General features: G+C 44.3%; 1 protein-coding gene across 3 annotated transcripts in view; it reads right to left on the bottom strand.

The window, feature by feature from the left end:
* RHPN2 (rhophilin Rho GTPase binding protein 2) overlaps nt 1–23875 on the bottom strand; it is a 2376893-nt gene that overhangs the window by 582673 nt on the left and 1770345 nt on the right. For all 3 annotated transcript variants that reach the window (XM_044081870.1, XM_044081871.1, XM_044081872.1), the window contains exon 10: nt 18798–18917. In XM_044081870.1, coding sequence (XP_043937805.1) covers nt 18798–18917 — 120 coding nt within the window. The remainder of the gene's footprint in view (nt 1–18797; nt 18918–23875) is intronic.

Below are 23875 nucleotides of genomic sequence, written 5' to 3'. Positions count from 1 at the left end.
CCCCCCCTCCCCTCCAACCCACACCTTCAACTAGTAATCTCCCCACTGCCTTCTCTTTTTCTCCTGTACCTACCTCCAACATAAAAAAACTCTTAACTAAACTTAAACCCACCAAATTAGCAGCAGACAACCTCCCAAGTGATGACCTACAAATCGCAGCTGATGCTCTGGCCTACCCAGTATCCATCTTGATTAACCGATCTCTGTCAGAAAGTTACGTTCCCACATTGTGGAAAGTCTCACATATAATTCCCCTCCACAAAGGCGGACCCTCTGCAGAACTAACCAATTACCGCCCCATAGCTATTCTCTCTCCACTCTCCAAAATACTAGAGAGATGCATACACTCTCAGGTCTCACACTACCTCCTTACTAACAACCTCCTTTCCAGTACTCAGCATGGTTTCCGACCAAACCATAGCACCACCACTGCCTTACTCTCCTTTACTAACACTATCCTTCAGCATAAAACAATGGCTATCTCTCCTCTGCTACTTTCCTAGACCTATCTAAAGCATTTGACATGGTCCCACACAAACAACTTATCTCTGTCCTCAATAACCTATCCTTCTCACAATCAGTCACCAACTGGTTTCAGAGTTACCTGTCTGACCGCCAACAATCCGTTGTATGGCAGAATGACATATCTCCCCAACTACCTGTCTCCATAGGGGTTCCCCAAGGATCCATCCTTGGACCCCTACTTTTCTCTGTTTACACCAATAATCTAGCCTCTGCCACCAAACATGGCACACTCATCCAATACGCAGATGACTCTACCATCATCTGCTCAGCCCAGTCCCTACCCAAACTGCAAAAGTCACACAGGAAGCCTTTTCCTCTGTTGAAACATGGTTATCCGATGCCCAATTAATACTCAACCCAAACAAAACTAAACTACTCATCTTCCAACCCACAAAACATACTCAAAACAACTCTCACTTTAACATCACAGCAAAAGACAACACCACTATATACCCAACTGAACACACCAAATTGCTAGGAGTGGAAATAGACAATAAACTAAAATTTGACATTCACATATCCATGACCATAAAAAAAGTCCACAAAAAACTAGGAGCATTATACAGAAATAAACAATTTCTCACCAAAGAAGCAAAGATTTCAATAGCAAATTCCCACCTTATCTCCACCCTACTTTATGCCCCTCCAGTATATACCAACCTAAGGCAATGTGATCTAAACAAGCTAGAGACCTGCTACAACAAAATCGCAAAATTCGCCACAGGGGCATCCTACCGTAGTCACCACTGTCTCTCACTTGCTGAACTGGGCTGGCTTGAACTCCCTCACCTCCTTCAGTGGTATCAACTCTCACTCACCCACAAACTAGTAAACCATCCACTAAATGTCCCATCCCTCCAGAATCTACTCCAATCCTATCGCACCACCAGACCACTAAGATCTAGCAACAAAAATCACTTACAGATCACTAAAGCCAATAACTCTGCTGGTGAAGCACTATTCTCTTGCGCCATAGCCAAATTATGGAACTCACTCCCACCCACAATTACCTCCATACCATCATGCACCAACTTCAAAACTTTATTAAAAGCGCACCTAAAAACATGCTGGCTATGCCCTTGCAACTCCTACTCTAATATCATCCACCCATCCAACTACTACCTTTCTTTCACCTCCACTAACTACCTTGATGATAGCAAGCTCAGATGCTCATAAGCCTAGTACATATTATACAGCAGGAACTTCTCATTGTTGCATTTGTTAATGCCTGTTATGTACTTCACAGATAAAGATTCTAGTTGTCTACTGATGTACTATGTTCTTCATCTGTAAATATGTTGCAAGTAATTTCTATGTTAAATTGTTAATCACTATGTAATCCAATGTAACTACTGTCTGTTTATTTTACTGTGGAGCTTTTCTCCCCGGGCCTCCGCTGAAAATGGACCCACGTCCAGTCGGACACTCCCGGTCAACAAATTTAAATAAATAAATAAATAAATAAACTGTCGGTGGTATTAAAGATAATGCAGTGAGATGACTTTACTTCGAGTCAGTGTTTTACTTTGAATAAGGCCACAGAGAATTGTCAGATACATGAGCTGACAGAAAAGCACATGAATATGCCTACAAATGAGAAAAGCATGCTTGCAGTGCCTTCCACTGCTAATATTCATAGTATGCAGCACAAGGTTAAAACATACAGGCCTAAAGGCATGATTGCTTCAGCAAAACCCAGAGCAGCTTCAGTAAAGCCCAGGGCAAACTCAGTAAAGCATAGAGGTGACTCAGCAAAAACTGGGACAAGCCTCACAGTCAACTGCTGTAATTGTGGAAGTAGCCATGAGCCGAAGCAAGAGAAGTGCTTAGCTTTTGGTCAGCAATGCCATACTTAAGTGGAATCATTTCAAAAGGTTCTGTAAATCAGATGGGGCACATTCTTTTATTAAAAGAAACCATTCAAAGAAGCAAGTTGATCAACTAGAAAGCTGTGACCCTAATTTTTATGCTGATGGCATATCTGAGCTTGGTGAAACAATTGATGCAGTAGATTTGTTGGCAAAGAATGAAGTATTTTGTACTGTTCTGATTAATTAGAGACATGTAGAGCTCAAAGTTGACATTGGTTCAAAGTGCAATGTTATGTCAGCAGAAATGTTTGCCAAAGTAAGTGCTGGTGAGAAGCTTGGTTTAGCAAAGTGTGCAAAGCTCGTTGCTTATGGTGGTGAAGAAATTCAAACCCAAGGCTCTGTCTGTAGTGCTTTCATGTTACTCTGCTGGGAACAGCTTTGACTTGCAATTTACATAGTCAAAAGGCATGTATAGTCATTGTTAGGCTTCAGAGACAGTTTGAAAATGAGTCTGCTTTCATTTAATGTAGACTTCCACCATGTAAGCATGTGTAACAACGAAAATTTCACACAAACTATTTTTTCCGACTATGCTGATCTTTTCAAAGATAAGTTAGGCAAACTCCTAGTTGTGTATTCCATGAAGTTAGATCCTGAAGTAAACCTAGTCATCAGACCGGCATGGAAAGTTCCAGCAGCCATGCAGGGCAAACTGAAAGCTGAGCTAGACAGAATGGTACGTCTACAGTAATTTGTCCAGTAAATGAACCAAATGACTGGGTATCCTCCATGGTGGTAGCTCATAAGAAAAGGTCAGATGAGATTAGAATATATATTGATCCAAGAGACTTGAACAAAGCACTAAAACAACCTAAGCATCCAATGCGTACAGTCGAAGAAGCTGCTGCTCTTATGCCTAATGCCACTGTTCTTTCTGTCTTAGATGCGAAAAGTTAATTTTGGCAAATTTTGGTTGAAAATCTTCACTGCTAACCACTTTCTGTACACCATTTGGAAGGTACATATTTTTGAGAATGCCATTTGGGATAAAGTCTGCCAGTGAAGTCTTTCAACGTGCGATGGAACATTTTTTTTCTGGCTATCCATGTGCAATTATAGTAGATGATACAGGAGGCAATGGTGAAGTCGTACATGACAAAAACCTCAGGAAAGTTTTGGAACGTGCTCATGAGATGAATCTTAAGCTGAATCCTCAGAAATGCATATTCAGGCTACAAGAAGTTACTTATGTGGGTCATTTATTTACTAGTTCAGGCTTACGACCAGATCCTTCCAAGCAAACTGCAATTCATGAGATGCCAGCTCCAGATGATGTGACTTCCTTACAACGTTTTCTTGGCATGGCCAACTATTTGAGCAAGTTCATTCCAGATGTGAGTGAGCTTTCAGCACCGCTAAGAGAGCTGACATGCAAAGATGTAACCTGGTCCTGGTTGGAACAACACCAAAGAGCATTTGATGTCTTGAAACAGAAAATTGCCAGTCTACCACCTTAAGATATTATGATGTTCACAAATATGTAACTCTTTCCTGTGATGCCTCGAAGTTTGGTCTCTGTGCAATCATTCTTCAAGACGGTAAACCAGTAGCCTATGCATCCAGAACTCTAACCCAAACTGAAATGCAGTATGCTCAGATAGAGAAAGTGGTCTTGGCAATTGTGTTTGTATGTTCAAAGTTCCATGATTTTGTTTATGGCCGACCTATTCAAATCGAGTCTGACCACTAACCTTTAGTCACTATTTTGAAAAAAAAACAATGCACACAGGTCCTGTGAGATTGCAGCACATGATGTTAAAATTGCAAAAGTACAATTTTCACTTGGTTTACACAAAAGGCAATCTTCTTTATCTTGCTGATACTTTACTCAGATCACTCAGAAAAAATCTGAACAGCATGAAAATGAGAAACCTGATTTTGAAGTTATGGAAGTGAAACTTTTTTCTTCCACACGTCTTGATGAGCTTAGAACTCATACAGCTTCAGATCCAATTCTCCAGATGCTCAACCACTTTATCAGTCGAGGATGGCCATCAAAGCAGTCTTGTTTACCACTATAAGTGCAAAGTACAGTTGTGTACACTTACCATAAATGTATATGTTCGAGTGTATTCACTGTTGCAGTCATCACACTTGGGTTATCTGCCTGCAGGTAGCCCTCAGTCGGCCCGAATTCCAGAGTCTTGGGATTTCAGCATCGGATGCTGTCGCCTCTTCCATGACATCAGGTCGTCAGGGGCATAAAACATGCAGCCGATGCTATTAAATCAGTTTTTCTTCTCCAGATGTCAGGAGCCCCCAAAATAGGAAGCAATTACATGGTGTGGAACACCTCCAGTAAAAAGTAAATACCATTGATATGGCCAAAAAAGAGGATAGGTAGAAGTATTGAAAAATCAGGGGGCTGGAGGGGGGTAACCAGGACTGCAACAGTGAATACAATCTAACATCTACATTTATGGTAAGTGTACACAACTGTACTATGTTCTTCGTGTTTCACTGTTGCAGTCATCACACTTGAATTGATTCCCAAAGCTGAGGAAGGGTGGAGGCAGTCAAGAAGTATTAGGGCTGGCTAGCAGGCCTTGTAAGACTGCTGTAGCAAATCCAGCTCTGGATCTAGAAAAGATAGGTAAGTGGTAATGCTTGGTGAAGGTGTGCACTGAACTCCAGGTTGCAGCTTCCAGGATGTCCCTGGTAGGGACTCTCCTGAGGAATGCTGTCGAGGTTGAGGGTAGCCCTAGTGGAATGGGTTCTGATCCCCTGTGGAGTAGGTTTTCCTTGGTGCTTGTAGCAGAAATGGATGCAGTGTGCTATCCATTTGGAAATGCTTTGCTTTGAAATGGCCTGCCCTCTTCCCCTGTAGCAAAACTCACTAGCAGCTGGTCAGATTTTCTGAACGGTTTAGTCCTGTCAAGGTAGAACCTAAGCTGTCTGTGCATGTCCAAGGAATGCAGGATCCTTTCCCCTTTATTCTGAGGATTAGGAAAAAAGGTTGGTAAATGGATGGATTGGTTTAAATTCACACTGGATACCACCTTCGTCACACATGATGGGTTAGTCCTGTGGGAAACCCTGTCCGCATGGAAGATAATGAAGGGTTCCACAGCCATAAGGGCCTGTAACTCAGACACTCTTCTTGCTGAAGTGATGGCTAGAAGTAAGGCTGTTTTCCAACAGAGGAATTTTAACTCTGCTGTAGCAGCAGGCTCAAAAGGGGGAAGTGTCAGCTTCTCTAGTACAAAGTTAAGGCCCCAGGCAGGAATGGGAGCTCTCCTCGGGGGTCTTAAATTGTTAGCTCCTCTCAGGAACTGTTTGACCAGAGGGTGAGAGAAGAGGGGTGGCTTAGTATTGTAATGAGCTGAGACGGCAGAGGCATGAATCTTAATGGATGAAAAGGGTAGGCGTTTGTGGAGCAGCTCTGCTAGATAATCTAGGATTTGAGGTAAGGTGGGCACACGGTTGCATTCTTTCCCTGAGACTGGCTCCAAGAATAGTATCTTTTCCACTTTTCTGAATAGGATTTCCTAATACTAGGCCTCCTGGCCTCAAGGATGACATCCAGCACCTGTTTGATGAGGGCTGCTGGTGATGTATTCAGGGAATAAGCCAGGCTGCTAGGTTCAGGGTTTGCAGCTGAGGATGCAAAATCTGGCCCTCCTGCTGGGACAACAGAGAGGTATGATGCAGGTGCCAGGGTGGCACTGTTGTCAGACTGCGTAAAAGTGGGTACCAGTGCTGGCGTGGCCAGTCTGGTGCAATAAGGACTGTCTTTGGCCTGGCCTGTTTGATCTTGAGTAGTACTTTCGAGAGGAGGGGCAGAGGGGGAAAGGCATAGACTGAGAGGTGTTCCCATGTAAAGGATAGGGCATCTACTTTCCATGCTTGGCTGTGGGGAGTTCTGGTGCAAATTTTGCTCAATTGATGGTTCTGGGGGGAAGCAAAGAGGTCCACCTCTGGTGTCCCCCACCTGTGGATTAGAAGCTTGAATGAATTGGGTTCCAGTTTCCACTCGTGCAGGTCCATTAGATTTCTGCTTAAGTCATCTGCCAGTGAATTTTGTTTGCCTGGCAGGAATTGAGCTTGCAGGTGCACTTGGTTGCAGGCTGTGTTCCACAGAGCCATGGCCACCCTGAGAAGTGGGTAGGAATGAGTTCCCCCCTGCTTGTTTATGTATCACATGACTGTGGTGTTGTCTGTCTTTATCAAGAGTTGTCGTGGAAGGATAAGGTATTTGAAGGTTGTCACAGCATTCTGTACAGCCAACATTTCTTTTTGAATGATACGCAGGTGCATTTGTCCTGGGCTCCATTTGCCTTGAATGCATTTTCCTGCCATGTGAGCCCCCATGCATAGTCTGATGCATCTGTTGTCAGGGTTTGGGCGGCGGGGGGGGGGTTGACTGAAAGGGAGTCCCTTGTTGTGGTTGCAGACCTCTGCCCACCAAAGGAACTCTGTCCTTAGGCAAGGAATGATCGGAAACACTGTTTCCAGGTCCTGAGAATGTTGACACCACAGACTTTTTAAGTACCACTGAAGTTTCCTCATATGCAGTCTTGCAAATGGAATTAGGAGAACGCATGAGGCCATGAACTCTAGAGCTTGCAGTATTTTTCTTGCAGATAGCTGGGTTTGGGTGGCCAGTAGTTTGAAGTAATTTGTCAAATAAACCAGCTTTTCTGGAATGAGGAATGCCATCTGTAAAGTTGCACTCAAGCTTGCTCCCAGGAATACAATTTCTTGGCTGGGTACTAGATGTGATTTACTTTTGTTGATGGTATACCCCAGAGAAGTTAGGAGTCTCTTTACAAATGTCAGGTGCTAAAGTAACAATTCCTGACTATCCGCCTGAATCAGGCAATTGTCCAAGTATGGGTAAATTTGAATGTTTTTCTGCCTACAGTATGCAATGGCTGAAGCCAGGCACTTTGTGAATATCCTGGGCGCAGTAGATAAGCCAAAGGGAAGTGCAGAGAACTGAAAGTGGTAAGATCCTGACCTGAAGCGGAGATACTGCTTACAAGATTCCCTTATGGGGATGTGCAGATAAGCTTCTTTTAAGTCTAGGGTGACCAGCCAGGAGTACTTGGCTAGCATAGGCAGCAGCTGTTGGAGTGTAAGCATTTTGAACATTGGTAGCACCAGGAAGGTGTTGAGAATTGACAGATCCAGGATAGGGCGCCAATAATTTTATTCTCTGGGCACCAGAAACAGTCTGGAGTAGAAACCCTGTCCCCTTTGCTCTGTTGGAACAGGTTGAACAGCCCTGATACTGAGAAGAGAAAGTACTTGCTTTTGGGCCTCTGCCCACTTGTTTGGGGGAAGGTCTGGCAATCCACTTGGGGTTGGCAGTGAATGGAAGTAGACTCTGTATCCCTGGGATACAATGTTTAAGACCCAATGGTCCTGGGTAATGTATTCCCAGTTTTTTGCATGCAGGGCGAGTTTTCCTCCTAGGGGTGCAAGTACTTGGGCATGGCTGGGAAGGATGCAGGAGAAGTCATTGTGAACTTTTTCCATAAGTGGGTGGCTTACCACTCCCTGTTCTTGAGGTGGGAGCACTCCATTGTTTAGATCTGTGCATACCCTGAGACTGTAGTCTTTGTGGTCTGTTGCCCCTGGGTTTAGACTGAGAAGGCCTGGGAGGGACTGGAAAAGACCAGTTTCTTGAAGGCCAATGCCGAATGAATCTAGGTGGCTGTACCTGTAAGAAATATTTTAACAGTTTGCATAGATTTAGCTTTTTCCTCCATCTTTTTAAGGACTTTTTCTGCTTTTGTGCCAAACAAACATTCTTGATTTAATGGAGCATCTAGTAATTTTGCTTTGACATGGTCTGGCAAGATTTGTTCCTTCAGCCAAGCATGCCTTCTCAGAACAGAGCCAGTGACAGCAGCCCTGCAAGATGCTTCTAAGGCATCAAAACCACACTGCAAAATAGGTTTACCAACTTGGTTTGCAGAATGCATCAACTCTTGTAAATCTTTATTTTCTGCACAATCAGGAATCAACAACATTTTTTGTTTAATTAGTTCCATAATATGCTGCTGGTACTTCAACATGTGAAACTGGCAATTTAAAGCCCTGATGGCAAGTGTTGCAGAGGTATATACCTTCTTTCCCCATCTGTCTAAAGCCCTAGAATCCCTGTCTGAAGGGGTAGGGTTTTTGGCTGCAGTAGCCTTAATACCATTAGGTCCCTGGGAAATGGTCTCTGGATCCGCAGTAGGAATTTTAAAGATAAATTTGTGACAGTCAGGTACTTTGTAGTACCTGTCAGGCCTTCTAGGAGCTGGAGATAAAGTATCAGGGGTAAGACTTGATTCCACGAAGACATCATCTACAATATCCAGGACAGGGGGTATAGCTGGAGGCCTGTGCTGAGGCGTTAAAAAATTCCTTGAGTCTCTTTTTTGACTGAGGGCACTCCTGGCAATCCCAGCGGAAATGCTCTCTTAGGGTATGCAAGGTTTCACCAAAAGAAAAGTCCTCTAGAGGGGAGGCAGAGGGAATGGAATCCTCTGCATCTGAAATCTCATAGGTGGATAAGGGTATGTCCTAGTAATCAGAGGGGTCAGAGTCATCGGACTCATGGTCTGTAGAATCCGAAGGAAAATCAATTCTTTGTCTTTTAGAGGAAGAAGGCTGGCTTCCCCTAATTAAGGTAACAAGGTCTTCAGCCATTCTAAGCATTTGTTTCTGAGGCATGGGAGCTTGAGAATGTGCTTTGGTTGTCGGTTTCCTAGGTGTAGTGTAAACTCTGGGCTTGAGAAATTCTGTAGTTTTAGGCAAAAACGAAGAAGTCGGTTTAATATGAACATCGGAAGGCCACAACACACCCTCAGAAGCCGGTGCCTGCACAGCGGCTCCGGACCAATCGAAAATAGACACATCTGCAGGTTCCATAATCGAAGCGTCTCGTGGCATACCGGACTCCGAACGGGTCTCAGTAGAGGCCTGCGAATCTCTAGAAGTGGGTATCAGGGACTGCAAAAGCGCCTCACTGAGTACTGGAGGACTGGCAACTAGCTTAACGCAAGTGCTGTCAGCAGTTTTGGACCTATGTGGTCTGTTTCTGTCTTTATCCTTACTTTTTTTCAGAAGATCGGTAGTCACAAGGCTTAACGAAGCCATTTCAGAATACAGAGAATGAGAGTGAAAGAATTTAGCGACAAAGATAGCCTGACGACGAACAGTTCAGGCATTGAACATGGTGCAAAACTGACAGAGAGGAACGTCGTGGTCTGGGCCTAAGCAGGTGACGCAGTAAGAATGAAAATCTCTGTGAGGTATTTGCTTTCCACAGGCAAGACAATTGTTAACTTTTTCTGACATCGGTTCGAGCAAGAAAAAAGGATCCCCAACAGGGTACTTAGCTTTAGAAGACTTCAGGTTTGAAACTCGAAAAAAGAAAATTTCAGGTAGCGGCTGACCGGCACTTGCAAACTGCTTCTGCTTCGGGCTCCCACACGGCATGAAAAGCTGATGTAATGGCATCGGCTACATGTTTTATACCCCTGATGACCTGACGACATGGAAGAGGCGACAGCATCCGACGCAGAAATCCCAAGATTCTGATATTCGGGCCGACTGAGGGCTACCTGCAGGCAGATAACCCAAGTGTGATGACTGCAACAGTGAAACACGACGATCATTAGTATTTTCCTTACAGAGACGAGATTTTGATGCAAGATGGTATCATCATAAAAGGTCCAAAAGTAATTGTTCCAAAATCCTTGCAACAACAATATATTAAGTTCTTGCATCATGGCCATCCAGGAGCTGACTCTACCAAAAGAAGGGAGAGAGGAACAGTATTTTGGCCTTCCATGTCAAAAGACATTGAGAGAAAACTTTCATCTTGTTCTGTTTGTAATAGTACTAAATCGCATCAACAAAAAGAAGCACTTCAGCTAAGCCAGATTCCTGAACTGCATTGGTCGACAGTAGCCATGGACATTTTCAACTGGAATGGTCAGCATTACTTGGTATTGGCAGACTCTTATTCAAATTGGTTTTAGCTTGACCTACTTCCTAATCTCACGTCCAGTACTGTCATTACTAAACTGAAGAGACATTTTTCTGTCCATGGTAGTACACACAAACTCATTTCTGAAAATGGTGCACAGTTTACAATTCAGCAGTTCAAGAGATTTGCTAAAACATGGGACTTTGTTCATGTCCTGACTACCCACACTTGGCAGAAATGACAGTTGTGTACACTTACCATAAATGTAGATGCTTGAGTGTATTCACTGTTGCAGTCATCACATTTGGGTTATCCCTGCCAGAGCAGTCCTCGGCCGGCCCGAATACCACAGGCTTAGTATTTCTGCATCGGTTGCTGTCGCTTCAGGACTGACATCACGTCGTCAGTAGTATAAAGTAAGGCATCCGACGCCATTACGTCAGTTTTTCTTTCCCTAACCTGTCAGGAGCCCCCAAGTAGGAGCCAGGTTTTGGTGGAAGAACCCCACCAGTAGAAAGTAAATACCAATGTGTCCCTTGTAAGGAAAGAGAAGAAAAAGGGGGATGGAGAGAGAGAAACCAGGACTGCAACAGTGAATACACTCGAACATCTACATTTATGGTAAGTGTACACAACTGTACTATGTTCTTCGTGCTTCATTGTTGCAGTCATCACATTTGGGTTGATTCCCAAACCTGAGGAAATGGGTGGAGGCAGACAAGGAAACTAGGGGCTGGCTAGGATGGCCTGCAAGACTGCAGAGGCAAACTCTGGCCTGGATTTGGAGAAGAGAGGCAGGTGGTAATGTCTGATAAAAGTGTGAAGAGATGTCCAGGTGGCAGCCTCCAGGATGTCCCTGGTGGGGACTCCTCTAAGGAAAGCTGCAGAGGTGGAGGCTGCTCTGGTGGAGTGAGTCCTGACCCCCTTGGGGGAGGCTTTCCATGTTGTTTGTAGCAGAAATGGATGCAGTGTGCTATCCATCTGGAAATGGTTTGTTTGGAGATGGCTTTGCCTTCTGCCCCTGTAACAAAGCTAACCAGCAATGTACTAGATAGGATCTAAGCTGTCTGTGCACATCTAGAGAGTGCAGGATCCTTTCCCCCTTGTTCCGAGAATTAGGAAAAAAGGTGGGCAAATGAATGGATTGGTTGAAAGCCACACTGGACACCACCTTGGGCATGAAGGATGGGTTAGTTCTGAGGGACTCCCTGTCAGCATGGAAGATGATGAAGGATTCCACAGCCATGAGCACTTGAAGCTTGGAGACTCTTCTGGCTGAAGTGATGGCCAGAAGGAAAGCTGTCTTCCAGGAGAGAAATTTTAGCTCTGCAGAAGAAGCTGGTTCGAAGGGGGGGCAAGGTGAGCTTTTCCAACACAAAGTTAAGGCCCCAAGCTGGGGTTGGTGCTCTTCTGGGTGACCTCAATTTGGTAGCCCCTCCTAGGAACTGTTTGATCAAAGGGTGTGAGAAAAGGGGCTGCTCAGTGGGAAAATGAGCAGAGATAGCAGAGATATGAATTTTTATAGAGGAAAACAAAGGCCACTGTGTACCAGGTCAGCTAAGTAATCCAGGACGAGAGGGAGCAAGGGCTGTGCTCTATTGGCTCCCTTAGCCTGAATCCAGGTGCAGAAGCTTTTCCATTTGTCACCATAAGACTTTCTATTGCTAGGGCATCTGGTCTCATGTATAACATCTACAACTTGTTTACTGAGGTTGGCAGATTGATTGGGGATTAGGCAATAAGCCAAGCTGCCAAATTGAGAGTCTGCAATTGGGGATGCACGAATTCCCCTTCCCTCTGGGTCAGGAGGTTTGGAATCTGAGGAAGATGCCATGGTGGCAGTGGGAACAGGCTGCACAGCAAGGAGTACCAGTACTGGTGAGGCCAGTCTGGAGCTATAAGAATTGTCCTTGGTATTTCCTCCTTTATTTTCAGAAGTACCCTGGGGATGAAAGGTAGTGGAGGAAAGGCATAGACCGATAGATCGACCCAGGGGAAAGACAGGGCATCCACTTTCCAAGCCATGCAGTGATGCTCCCTGGTACAGAATTTGCTGAGCTGATAGTTGGTGTGGGAGGCAAAGAGGTCGACCTTCGGGGTGTCCCATTTCTGAGTTATTAGGGTGAAGGGTCTTCCGTTAAGCAGCCACTTGTGTGGGTCCAGAAGATTTCTGCTTAATTGGTCTGCCAGAGAGTTGAGAGAACCTGGTAGAAATTGTGCTAACAGGTGGAGTTGCATGGCAGAGGCTATGTGCCAAAGGGTCGTGGCCAGTCTACGTAGAGGGTAGGAATGAATCCCTCCCTGCTTGTTGATATACCACATCACAGTGGTGTTGTCTGCTTTGATCAGGAGAACCCCTGGGTAGAGAAGAGGCTTAAAAGCTATCAAGGCGTGCTGGATGGCCATCATCTCTTTTTGGTTGATGTGCAGAGGGATTTGCTGTGGGCTCCATTGGCCCTGTATGCACCTGCCGTCCAGGTGTGCACTCCAGGAATAGTCTGATGCATCTGTGGCGAGGGTCTGGGCTGCAGGGGGTGGTGAGAAATGTAGTCCCTTGTAGTGGGAGCATGCTGTTGCCCCCCAAAGAAAATATTTTCTGAGGCAAGGAATTATAGGTATAAGAGTCTCCAGGTCTTGAGAGTGTTGACACCAAAGGCTTTTTAGGTACCAGTGAAGTTTCCTCATATGCAGTCTGGCATATGGAATGAATAGTATGCAAGATGCCATGAAGACCAGAGCTTCCAGAATCTTCCTTGCAGATAACTGGGGTCTGGTGGCTAGTTGAGAGAAGTAGGCTATCAGGAAAATTTGCTTTTCTGGTGTAAGGAATGCCATCTGGGATACTGTGTCCAGGCTTGCTCCCAGGAATATAATCCTTTGGGTGGACACCTGTTTGGATTTCCTTTCATTGACTGTGTACCCTAGGGTGGTTAGCAGGGACTTTACAAAGGTCAGGTGCTTGAGCAGCTTTTCCTGGCTCTCTGCCTGAATTAGGCAGTCATCTAAGTATGGGTAAATTTGGATATTCCTTTGTCTGCAAAAGGCAATGGCCGGAGCCAGACATTTTGTGAAAACTCTGGGAGCAGTAGATAAGCCAAAGGGAAGCGCAGAGAACTGAAAGTGCTGAGATCCTGCCCTGAAATTGAGACATTTCCTGCATGATTCCCTGTCCTGACAGGAATGTGGAGGTAGGCCTCTTTTAGATCTAGGGTGGCTAGCCAAGCATCCTTGGAGAGCATGGGTAGCAGCTGCTGGAGGGTGAGCATTTTGAATTTTGGTATCACCAGGAAGGTGCTTAGAATGGATAGATTGAGGATGGGGTGCCAGGTGCCCTCTTTTCTGGGTACCAGAAAAAGTCTGGAGTAGAAACCTTGGCCTATCTGTTCTGCAGGAACATGCTCTACTGCCCTCATAGACAGCAGGGAAAAGACTTGCTTTTGAGCCTCTCCCTACTGGTTTGAAGGTAGATCTGGGAACCCTTTTGGGTTTGGAAGGGTGTGGAAAGAAATTCTGTATCCCTGGGACACTATGTTGAGAACTCAGCGGTTGCTGGTAATGGTGGTCCAGGTGCTTGCGTGAAAGGAGAGTTTTCCCCCTAGGGGTAAGTGAAGGTGGGCAGAGGGGTGTGGTGGGGGAGGTGAGTCACTGTGAGTTTTTATGATAAGGTGGTGGCCTTGAACTCCCTGGTTTTGAAGCGGAGGTAGTCCACTGCTTAGATCTCTGCATTCCCTGTGGCTGCTGTCTGGGGGGGGTCTGGTTCCCCTGGGTCTGGGCTGGACCGGCTTAGTGGGAGCAGGAAAGGACCAGTGCTTGGTGGGACAATGCCTGCTGATCCTGGGTGGCTGGACGTGTACAAAATCCTTAACTGTCTGCATAGATTTTGCTTTTTCTTCCATCTTTTTTAAGACCTCTTCTGCCTTAGTTCCAAATAAGTTGTCTTTGTGCAAGGGGGCATTCAACAATTTAGATTTGACATGGTCTGGCAAGGGCTGTTCCTTAAGTCATTTATGCCTTCTAATGACAGACCCGGTGACTGCTGCCCTGCAAGAAGCTTTTAGGGTGTCAAAACCACACTGCAAAGTATGTTTATTTACTTGACTTGCAGAATGCATTAACTCTTGTAACTCTTTAGATTCTGCACAAGCAGGAAAGTAAGACATTATTTGTTTGAGGAGTTCCACGGTGTGTTGCTGAAATTTTAGCATATGGAACTGACAATTTAGTGCCCTGACAGCAAGAGTAACTGAGATGTATACTTTTTTTTACCCCATCTGTCTAGTGCTCGGGAATCCCTATCTGAGGGGGTGAGATTCTTAGCAGAGGTTGCTTTAATGCCTTTAGGCCCTTGAGAAATTACCTCAGGGTCAGCAGTAGGATTTTTAAAAAGAAATTTGTGTGAGTCAGGGACTCTATAGTACTTGCCTTGTTTTCTGGGTGCAGGAGGAAGGGTGTCAGGAGTCCAGCTAGATTCCAGGAAAACATCGTCCAGGACGCTGGGGAATGGCCAAGGGTCTGTGCTGTGGAAAATCTAAGAATTCCCTGAGCCTCTTTTTAGACTGAGGGTAGTATTGACTCTCCCAGTGGAAATGCTCCCTTAAGGTATGAAGGGTTTCCCCAAAGGAAAAATCCTCGGGGGGAGAGGATGAAGGGATGGAATCCTCTGCATTAGAATCCTCATAAGTAGAGAAGGGTTGCATGTATTCATATTCAGATGCACAAGAGTCATCTGACTCTTGTTCAGACAAAACTACAGGGGACAGATCTCTACTCCTTTTGGAGGGAGTAACCTGGCGTCCCCTGATTAGCATGATAAGGTTTTCCTCCATTTTAAGCATTTGAGACCAAGGCAATAACGTAGGTGCTTGAGATTGGGTTGTCGGTTTCTTGGGTGTGGTTTGTACCCTGGGCCTAAGAAACTCAGTAGTTTTCGAAAGAATGGTAATCGCGAAAGAAGACATCGGTTTGTGTTGAGAACCAGAAGTGCGAAGGACTTCCTCAGAAGCTGGTGCCTGCTCAGCGGCTCCGGACCCATCCAAGGTAGAGACGACCACAGGATCCTTAGTCGAAGAAGAGTTTTGCAGCATACCGGACTCCGAAAGGGTCTCGGTAGCGGCCTGTGAATCCACAGAAGTGGGCATCAGGGGCTGCAAAAGCGTCTCACTGAGGACCGAAGAACTGACAGCTAGCTTAACAAGAGCACCGTCGGTAGGTTTGGACCTGTATGGTCTGTCTGTCTTTATCTTCACGTTTTTTTTCAGAAGATCTGCTGTTGGACGGCTTACCGAAGCCATATTGGAGTTCGAGGACTGTAAGCAAAAATATCTAGCTACAATAAGGGCCTTATGATGGATAGCTCTGGAGTTGAACAAAGCACAGAAGCGACAACTGGGGACGTCATGGTCTGGGCCTAAACAAATGACGCAGTAAGAATGAAAGTCTCAGTGTGGTATTTGCTTTCCACAGGCAAGACAATTGTTAACTTTTTCTGACATTGGTTAGTGCAAGAAAAAAGGATCCCCAATGGGGTACTTAGTTTTAGAAGACTCAAGCTTCAATTCGATAGGCGAAACTCTGTTAGCGGCCGACCGGCACGCGTACGAACTGCTTCTGCTTCGGGCTCCATGGCAAGAAAGACTGACGTAATGCAGATGTTCAAGTGTATTCACTGTTGCAGTCCTGGTTTCCCTCCCTCCATTCCCCTTTCTTCTCTTTCTTTACAAGGGATACATAGGCATTTACTTTCTACTGGTGGGGTTCTTCCACCAGAACCTGGCTCCTACTTGGGGGCTCCTGACAGGTTAGGGCAAGAAAAACTGATGTAATAGCGTCGGCTGCCTTACTTCATACTACTGACGACCTGACGTCAGTCTTGAAGCGACAGCAACTGACGTAGAAATACTAAGCATCTGGTATTCGGGCCGGCCGAAGGCTACCCTGGAAGGGATAACCCAAATGCGATGACTGCAACAGTGAAACACGAAGAACATTGTGCAGTTCAAACAGCTGTTGGAGAAATCTAAATGAGATAATACTGATGTTTTCTTAAATCTCCTAAATCTCAAACATTTCTTAACCAGCAAACCTCTAAATCCATTGAAAGAAGGAGAGATAGTAAGGATGCAAACAAAAGGATTTGACTGAATAGGACTTGTGAAACATTTGTGTGAGAAACCAAGATCATACATCATTGTGTCACAAGGTATAGAATTCAGGCAGAATCAGAAGCATTTACTGCCAATGTTACAGCATCTTGCCTCAGACTCTAATTCTCATAGTGATTTGTCTAATGTTCCTGTTCCAGAAGGCAATTCATCGTCTGTTCCTGCTCCTGAAAGTATCCCTGAAAATCTTCAAGAACATTTCACAGTGACTGTCCATGTTGCTAAACCCACTGGGTAGGGGATTTTTGGATGAGCTGGTTATGGAACCCTTGGGTCCAGGACCAAAAACCTGTGTGTCTGCTAAAGAGTTATTAAAAAGTTGCTTATTTGAAGCCATGACCCTGTAGAATCTGTCAGATTTTCTGGGTGCAGTAGGAAGGGAGTTTGGTCCCAAAGATTCTTGAAGGACGTCATCAACCATCTCCAAAACTGGGGGAACTGCCAGGGGTTTAAGTTCTGGGAGGTGGAGGAATTCCCCTGATTCTTTTCCTGGACTGGGGTTAATACTGTTCTTCCCAATGAAAATGTTCCCCAAGGGAGTGTAAAGTTTCCCCAAAGGAAAAATCCTCAAGAGGGGAGGCAGATGGCAAGGTTTCCTCTGAGTCAGATTCCTGAAAATGAGACAAAGAGGGATCATCTTCAAAGGATGAGCCCTCTTGCTCCGAGTTCTGCCTAGTCTCAAAGGGATCAGTAGGAACCCCGGGGATTGTGTCTCTTCTTTTCCCAGAGGTAGATTCGGGAGGGAGGGGGTCTGCCCATTACCAGGGAAAGCAGGTCCTCTGCCAGTTTAAATAAGTCCTGCTGAGAGGTCTGACACTGGGAGCTGGAATGAAAAGTAGAAGACTTCCCAGGAGTAGGTTTTTATTCAGGCCTGGGGAGGCGTCGGAAGCACTGACACCTGAGGTGTAATGGAAGTGCTGTGTTTGCTGGAAGCCAAGGTCTGCAGCGCGGTCTTGGACCCATCTGATGAATGGCGATCACCAACTGGTGTTGGTGTTGAGGGGCCAGATGGTATATCTGCTTCCAGAAGGGTCTCGGAAGAGGCCTTCTCCACCACCTAAACTGTGGGAGGAGGGCTGCAAAGGCACATCACTGATTTCCGTGATAACCAGTCCTCGTGGGTTATTTGATGGTGAACAGCTGTCTTCAGAAGGCCTGAGCTTAGGAAGTTTGTGTTTTGGCAGATCGACATCAGGAAGCGAGATGGACACCATAACATGGGGAGATGCAGAGTACTCGCTAACAAATCAAGCTTAAATGTCTGCCCTACGCCAAACAGTTCTGGAGTTGAAACGGGCACAGAAATGACAGTTGGGAATGTCGTGGGTAGGGCCCAAACAAGTAGCACAGAGGGTACGAAAATCCCGGTGTGGAATTTGTTTCCCACAATGGAGGCAGTTGCTAAGTTTGTCTTACAATACTTAAAAAAAGAAAGAGTTCCCCAACGGGGTACTTAGTTTTTTAAAGTTTTCACTCTGGCTGAGACCAACCAACTCATGTAGTGGATGTCTGCTTTCGGCTCCAATGGCAAGAAAGAACTGAGGTCATGACGTCAGCGGACTCCACTTATACCCCGGCATACCGACATCAGGCAAGAGTGACTGCCGGTCATAGCAGGAGGGAAGAATTTTACTCTGGTAGTCGGGCCAGCCAAGGGGTTCCACAGCAGGGAATCCCAGAAGTCAGGACTGCAAAAACACAAAGAACATCTGCTAGTGCTCTAGACTGAGGCAGACCCATGAAGGATCAATATCTGAGATGTGTCTGAGTATACTCTAGACTCCCACTACAACTCAGATTTCATCTTGTGAAGACTATCCCTAAATAAGAGGTCCTCTGGGAGTGAGGCAGGGGATGGTGTGTAATGAGTGTAAGAATTATGAATGAATGTGCTCTAAATACATGCTTGATCTTCACTGAACAGTGGCAAGAAAGAAATGAAGGTGGCATGGATGGATGTCCCTTTTATATCATTGACATCCTGATGTCCAGAAGGGAAAGTGCTCACACGGCTTACAGGGGAAGGCTGCTAAGTTTAAGTCTGTTTATATGTCGGGCATTCTGCAGCAGAGGTTCTATGAGTTAATGCTGCAAAAGTAAACCATATATTGAACATCAAATGTTCACATATCCTGTATGAAAAGGAAGACCACAATATTAATCCAACTTCTTTATCAGCTGAGGGCAAATGCATGTGCTGTAGTCTACACTGTTTACCTTACTTCCATAATTTTCCCCATTAAAATATGAATGTGGAATTAAGTTTTATTATTGGCACCACAGAATCGACTTTTGACATTTTAAAATTACCTATTCGACTACGGTGATTTATGGTCTTCAGGATCATCACAGGTAATAATCCATCTGGAATGGTGTCATACACCTGTGATAGGGCTTTCTCCTGCTTGTCTTCATCATCAGCTGGGGTTACTGCAAACAGAAATATTCATGTTTTACACTTTAGGCTTACACACAATTTCTTATTTCTCAGTGCAGTACAGTTACAAGTTGGAGTGCACTGTAGTAGAATAGGCAGTTAATAGGCAGTTACAAGACAGCAATTACTTTTTCAATGCTTGCGGTTATACCACACAAAACAAATGAGCAAACCCAAACTCTACACTAGTTTAAAATACTTTACAAAACAGCAGTATGTGCAGGACACTGTAGTAAACGTGAGGATTACAAACATTAATTAGTACTAAAGAGCACAAATATCATATAGTAATAACTGGTAGTCATAGGACCAGCCAGTTAATGTCCAGCTGATACTTAATAGTAATTCATAACATCAAAACAGCAACAAAAAGAGAGGAAAGCAAGAAAAGATAACAGTAAAGGAAAGTTAGTAGCAGCACTGAACTATTCCAAAGAGAAAGCAGTAGAATCAAGGACGTTGTTGGGGCTACGGTAATGCTCCCCTCAGAGGAAGAGGAACTAGGCTAGTCGGGGTATTTTGATTGATACACCCCTTGAAGACAGGCATGCCTCCAAAGTTGGATAATGAAATTTACTATGAAAAAGACTATTATCCACACAGACTTTCATTTGAGGCAATGGCATTTTACTTCTTTTTCAGTAATAGGAGTGCAGGTAAAAGTTTCATAAAGTTTGTCAGCAAACAGGTTCCAGAGTTTAAGGCTCTAGCTGATAACATCTCTCTTTTCAATCTCAGCATCCATCTAATTATACAACACTCAGATAAAAAGAATGAAATATCTAAAAAAGAATATTCTATTAATAGTGAGATATCTCTGTTTAACCAATATTTTAACAATACTCAAACTTAACCTAAGCAGTAGTTCATAAATCAGGAAGAGCTTGCTGCCCAAAAGCCAAATTAATTTCTCAAGGACTATGTGCTGTGGAGTAAGTAGGACAGAAAGAAATTCTGTTTTGTAAAGTTTAAATAGTCGATGTGTTTATTTGAAGAATCAAAAACTACATATTTTATAATTATTCCCCTTCCAGTGGTTTCTTTAGCTTCCTTGCTAAACAGTACAACTGTAGCAACCTTACAACTGTAGCAACCTTGATCCTTTAGTACTCTGTTGAACACACATCCAGTGTGTCTTTTAAAAACCAAATGAATGTCAAACCAAACTCCCAGACACCCAAGTACAGAGACAGCCTTTAGCAATGACTCATTAGAGTAGTCGGGTTCAAATCACAGTTCATGTTCTTGAGATCTGGGCGGTGTCAAACACTGCTTCACCTCTGCCTCATCAATAGCCAGGTATGGTAGCTGAAGCCATTGAAAGATTACAGAAAAGTCTTTTGGTGAACTCAGCCATACTGTACAGGGCAAGATATATTGTGAAGAGTTTTGTGAACAGACTTGAGTAGAAGAGGCTTTTTGACTTATCCCTGCTTGCCACTACAGTGGTTCATGAACTATCCCATCCCATTCATAATCAACACTTCTTTCATCATTATTCCTGGCAATCTAACATTCTCTCCTGCACTCTATGATCATCTAACAACAAAATCAGCCCCTCTTTCCACTCCAGCCTCTACTAATATCTTCCCCATAAACACATTCTACTATACACAACTCTCCTCACCATAAAAAATACACTCATAAGTTCCACATCAAAATTCCTAACCATCTCTACAAATTTATCCCAGCTGTTCTATGTCTTATCAGAGTCAACACTGAAACTAACCCAGAGCCTCACCACCCCTTCCCTCCATCTACAAACTGCACAGACTCTCATATCTCCTGTGCCCCCAGCACTGCACAAAACACTGCCAATAAGCTTGACCAAATAAGTGCCATTCTTTCTTCTCAGAAGCCAGACATTGCAGTTGTCATTGAATCTTAGATCAAACCAAACAGCTTCAATGTTCATCACGTTCCCTCCTCAAACAATTACGAGTATGACACAAGACCTGGTAATAAGAAAATGGAAGGCTGTCTGTTACTCTGCCAATGCCATATTAACACCACTGTCCTAGCCACAGCCAACATTACAATGGACACAGATCCCAACCAGGTCCTCCTAAAATTCAACACCAAGAAACATGAACCCTTAAATATTACAGCAGCTGCATATCTTCCTCCTCCTTCGTCTCACTCTCTTTCTAAATTCAATTCCCTAATGGTAACTTCAGTAGGAAAGGACTCCACAGCGAAAACAAACACCTGATTATCCTGGGAGGATTTAACATTAACTTCCCAGGTCCTGTCTCGAGCAGCATTTCTGAATTTCTAATAAACAAGGACTTCTTACAGATAATCACAGAAACCGCCCACTTGAATCTGAACTCCCAACAACCACTTAGCTCTGGACCTACTAATCCCTAACGAACCGCCAGCTGCCTCAAACATTTCCTTTCTCCCCTACATTTAGTGATCACTCACCAGTCATCTTTTCACATCAGCAACCTGTCTCTAAAATCTCCCCCGAAACGCTCCTTGAGACCCAAATCTACACACTATATTACCAAATTGAAAAATAAATCTGACAACCTTTACCTGGTTTACCATATTGAACATTCAAGACCCTAACACAGCAGCTACAACCTTAACCCCAAAGCTCCACCAACTCCAGAACAAACTTCCCCATGGTAAAATGCCTTTTCACATAAGAACAAACCTCGTGCCTCACTAATGAGCTTAAATCTTTTTTCACGCTAAGGGATGAAGCATGGCAGTTATTAACAAACTGTGGAACTTGGCTAAACAATCCATACAGAGGCACACAACAAAGCATTTCAAAAACAAGCAACTTTACCTCTAAAACAAATCAATAAACTTGAGGTTTCTGCTCAATGGGCACAAGTCCTCTGACAACAAGTTGTCTCTAAACCTAATCCAGACTAATCCCGGACCACTCACATTTTCTGACTTTGTTGAAGAATTTAGACACCCTCCACAAACTATCAACAGCATCTCCACTCCCTTTCTACTCTTCCCACAGCTCCCTCTCTGCATCCCCCTTCTACTTAAAAAAAATCTTACTTAAATAAATCAGTATTATACTTGAAAATATGCCCACAGACCCCGCCCTCCCCTGGCTCAGACCAAATATTCCCTGGTTTATCTGACGCTGTAGGGAATGTCTAAACCAGCCTCTTCATCACATCTTTTACCTTTGTCTGACACAAAAATAATGGTAAACATCTGGAAAACAGCACTCATTACTCCTCTTCAAGCAATCTAAACCTCAAAACACCTTACACTTTTGTCCTATTCTCATTCTACCCATTCTTGACAAGGTGATAGAAAAAATAATTTATATCTAACACTCGAGCAATATTTAGCAACATCATCTCCTTACCCAAAAATAGCATGGATTCTGGACAGGTTTTAATATACTGATGTCACTATGGTTTCTAAATGATGACATTCTCCTCAGCATTAACAAAGATGGCTTGACAGATGCAATATGCATTGACCTCACAAAGGGTTTTGATCTAATTAAGCACCAACTCCTTCTCCTTCTCCCTCTTCAGGACACTGGCATTAGTAACTCATCCATTACCTGGTTACAAGACTTCTTGTCAAACCGGTGTCTAGTGCTCCCCCCATACCATGTCTTACATACTGCAAAACTTGTTCTATTATTTTTCAGTGGTTTTATGCCATGATAAGCGCAATGTCTCTGGTGTGTAGTGATCCCAATACTGCAGATTTGTTCATTAGTCTAGGAGAGTATACAAGTATAATAGCCACCACATACACAAATTCATGCATACACACACAGCCCTCCCACCCAATAAACTTATGGACGCACTCACCCATCCACCTACACACACACACACACACACACACACACACACACACACGCACACACACACACACACACAGACTTACCCTTCCTATCCCCTAATTAACCCCCATGGTGTGACCACCCGGGTAGACATACACGTTGCACAAACACTCACGTAAGAGGCCATTCATACCTCTGCATACACTCACACATGCAGCAACACACACATACAACCCCATTCATCCATACCTTGCTGCTAAACTCTCTAGCATTTAACTCTGTTATCTCATGCATTGGAAGTAATGGGCAAACATGAACTTTTGACTGTGTTCACAGCTGGCTGAGGTAACATTTCCTAGGGAGAGCATATGACTAATTAGCATAGGCCAATCCTCAATAATGCCTCAGTATCATTTGCAGTGGGTCACACTGTCATAGTGACAGCTAATGGCAGTGGTACACCTCTTCATGGTACTGCACTGTGGTAGGGCTGTCTCTGAATCAGAAATAGTTAATTCAAGCAGTAAAGCTGCCTTACTGTTAACAGCAGCCTTTCTGAATTCTGCCCAGTGTTTTGTTGCATCTAATATAGAGCTTATACTCTTATTATGTACAGAAATATGTATTCCATTAGTAAGGGGGAAAGGCACTCCCCTTAACCCCTCCACCTTTCAAAACTAGACAGGAGTGGGAGTGAAACAGACATCAACCTGCTTACTTAGAGAATAGCAACAGAGACCACATAACAAATTTTCAATGTAGGCACTATAAAATATGCATGCCATGGGAGCATTTAATACACTACCACTCCTAGCTATGGCAACCTTTGAAACCATGTGGTACATAAGAGATGGTAGTAGGGGCAAGCTTCCACTATCCATAAAATGCTCCCATGGCATGCATCTCTAATAGCCTCCAATAACCAAAGTCTAGCTCCTGGCCTTCACATGTGGCTTAGTTTCGAAGTCCGGCAAAACCATTTGTACTGACAGAAGAAGGGGCAAAGACAGATGACTGGTGCCTTAAAACAAATTGTATCAGGCAAGTGAGACAATACCTAGTCATGGTGAAGGCTTTGGGAGTAAACCCTGATGAAAAATCTGGAGATGGAGCCCCTAATGCAGTCTGAGGATGTACTCAACCTCACTCTGGCAGCTCCTGCGACAACACTGA

Source organism: Protopterus annectens, chromosome 8.part1 (genome assembly GCF_019279795.1).
Source record: "Protopterus annectens isolate FY-2018-M chromosome 8.part1, PAN1.0, whole genome shotgun sequence".
NCBI classification, from domain to species: Eukaryota; Metazoa; Chordata; order Ceratodontiformes; family Protopteridae; genus Protopterus; species Protopterus annectens.
The sequence above is the reverse complement of the archived record's forward strand: the minus strand, read 5'-3'. Positions and strand labels throughout refer to the sequence as shown.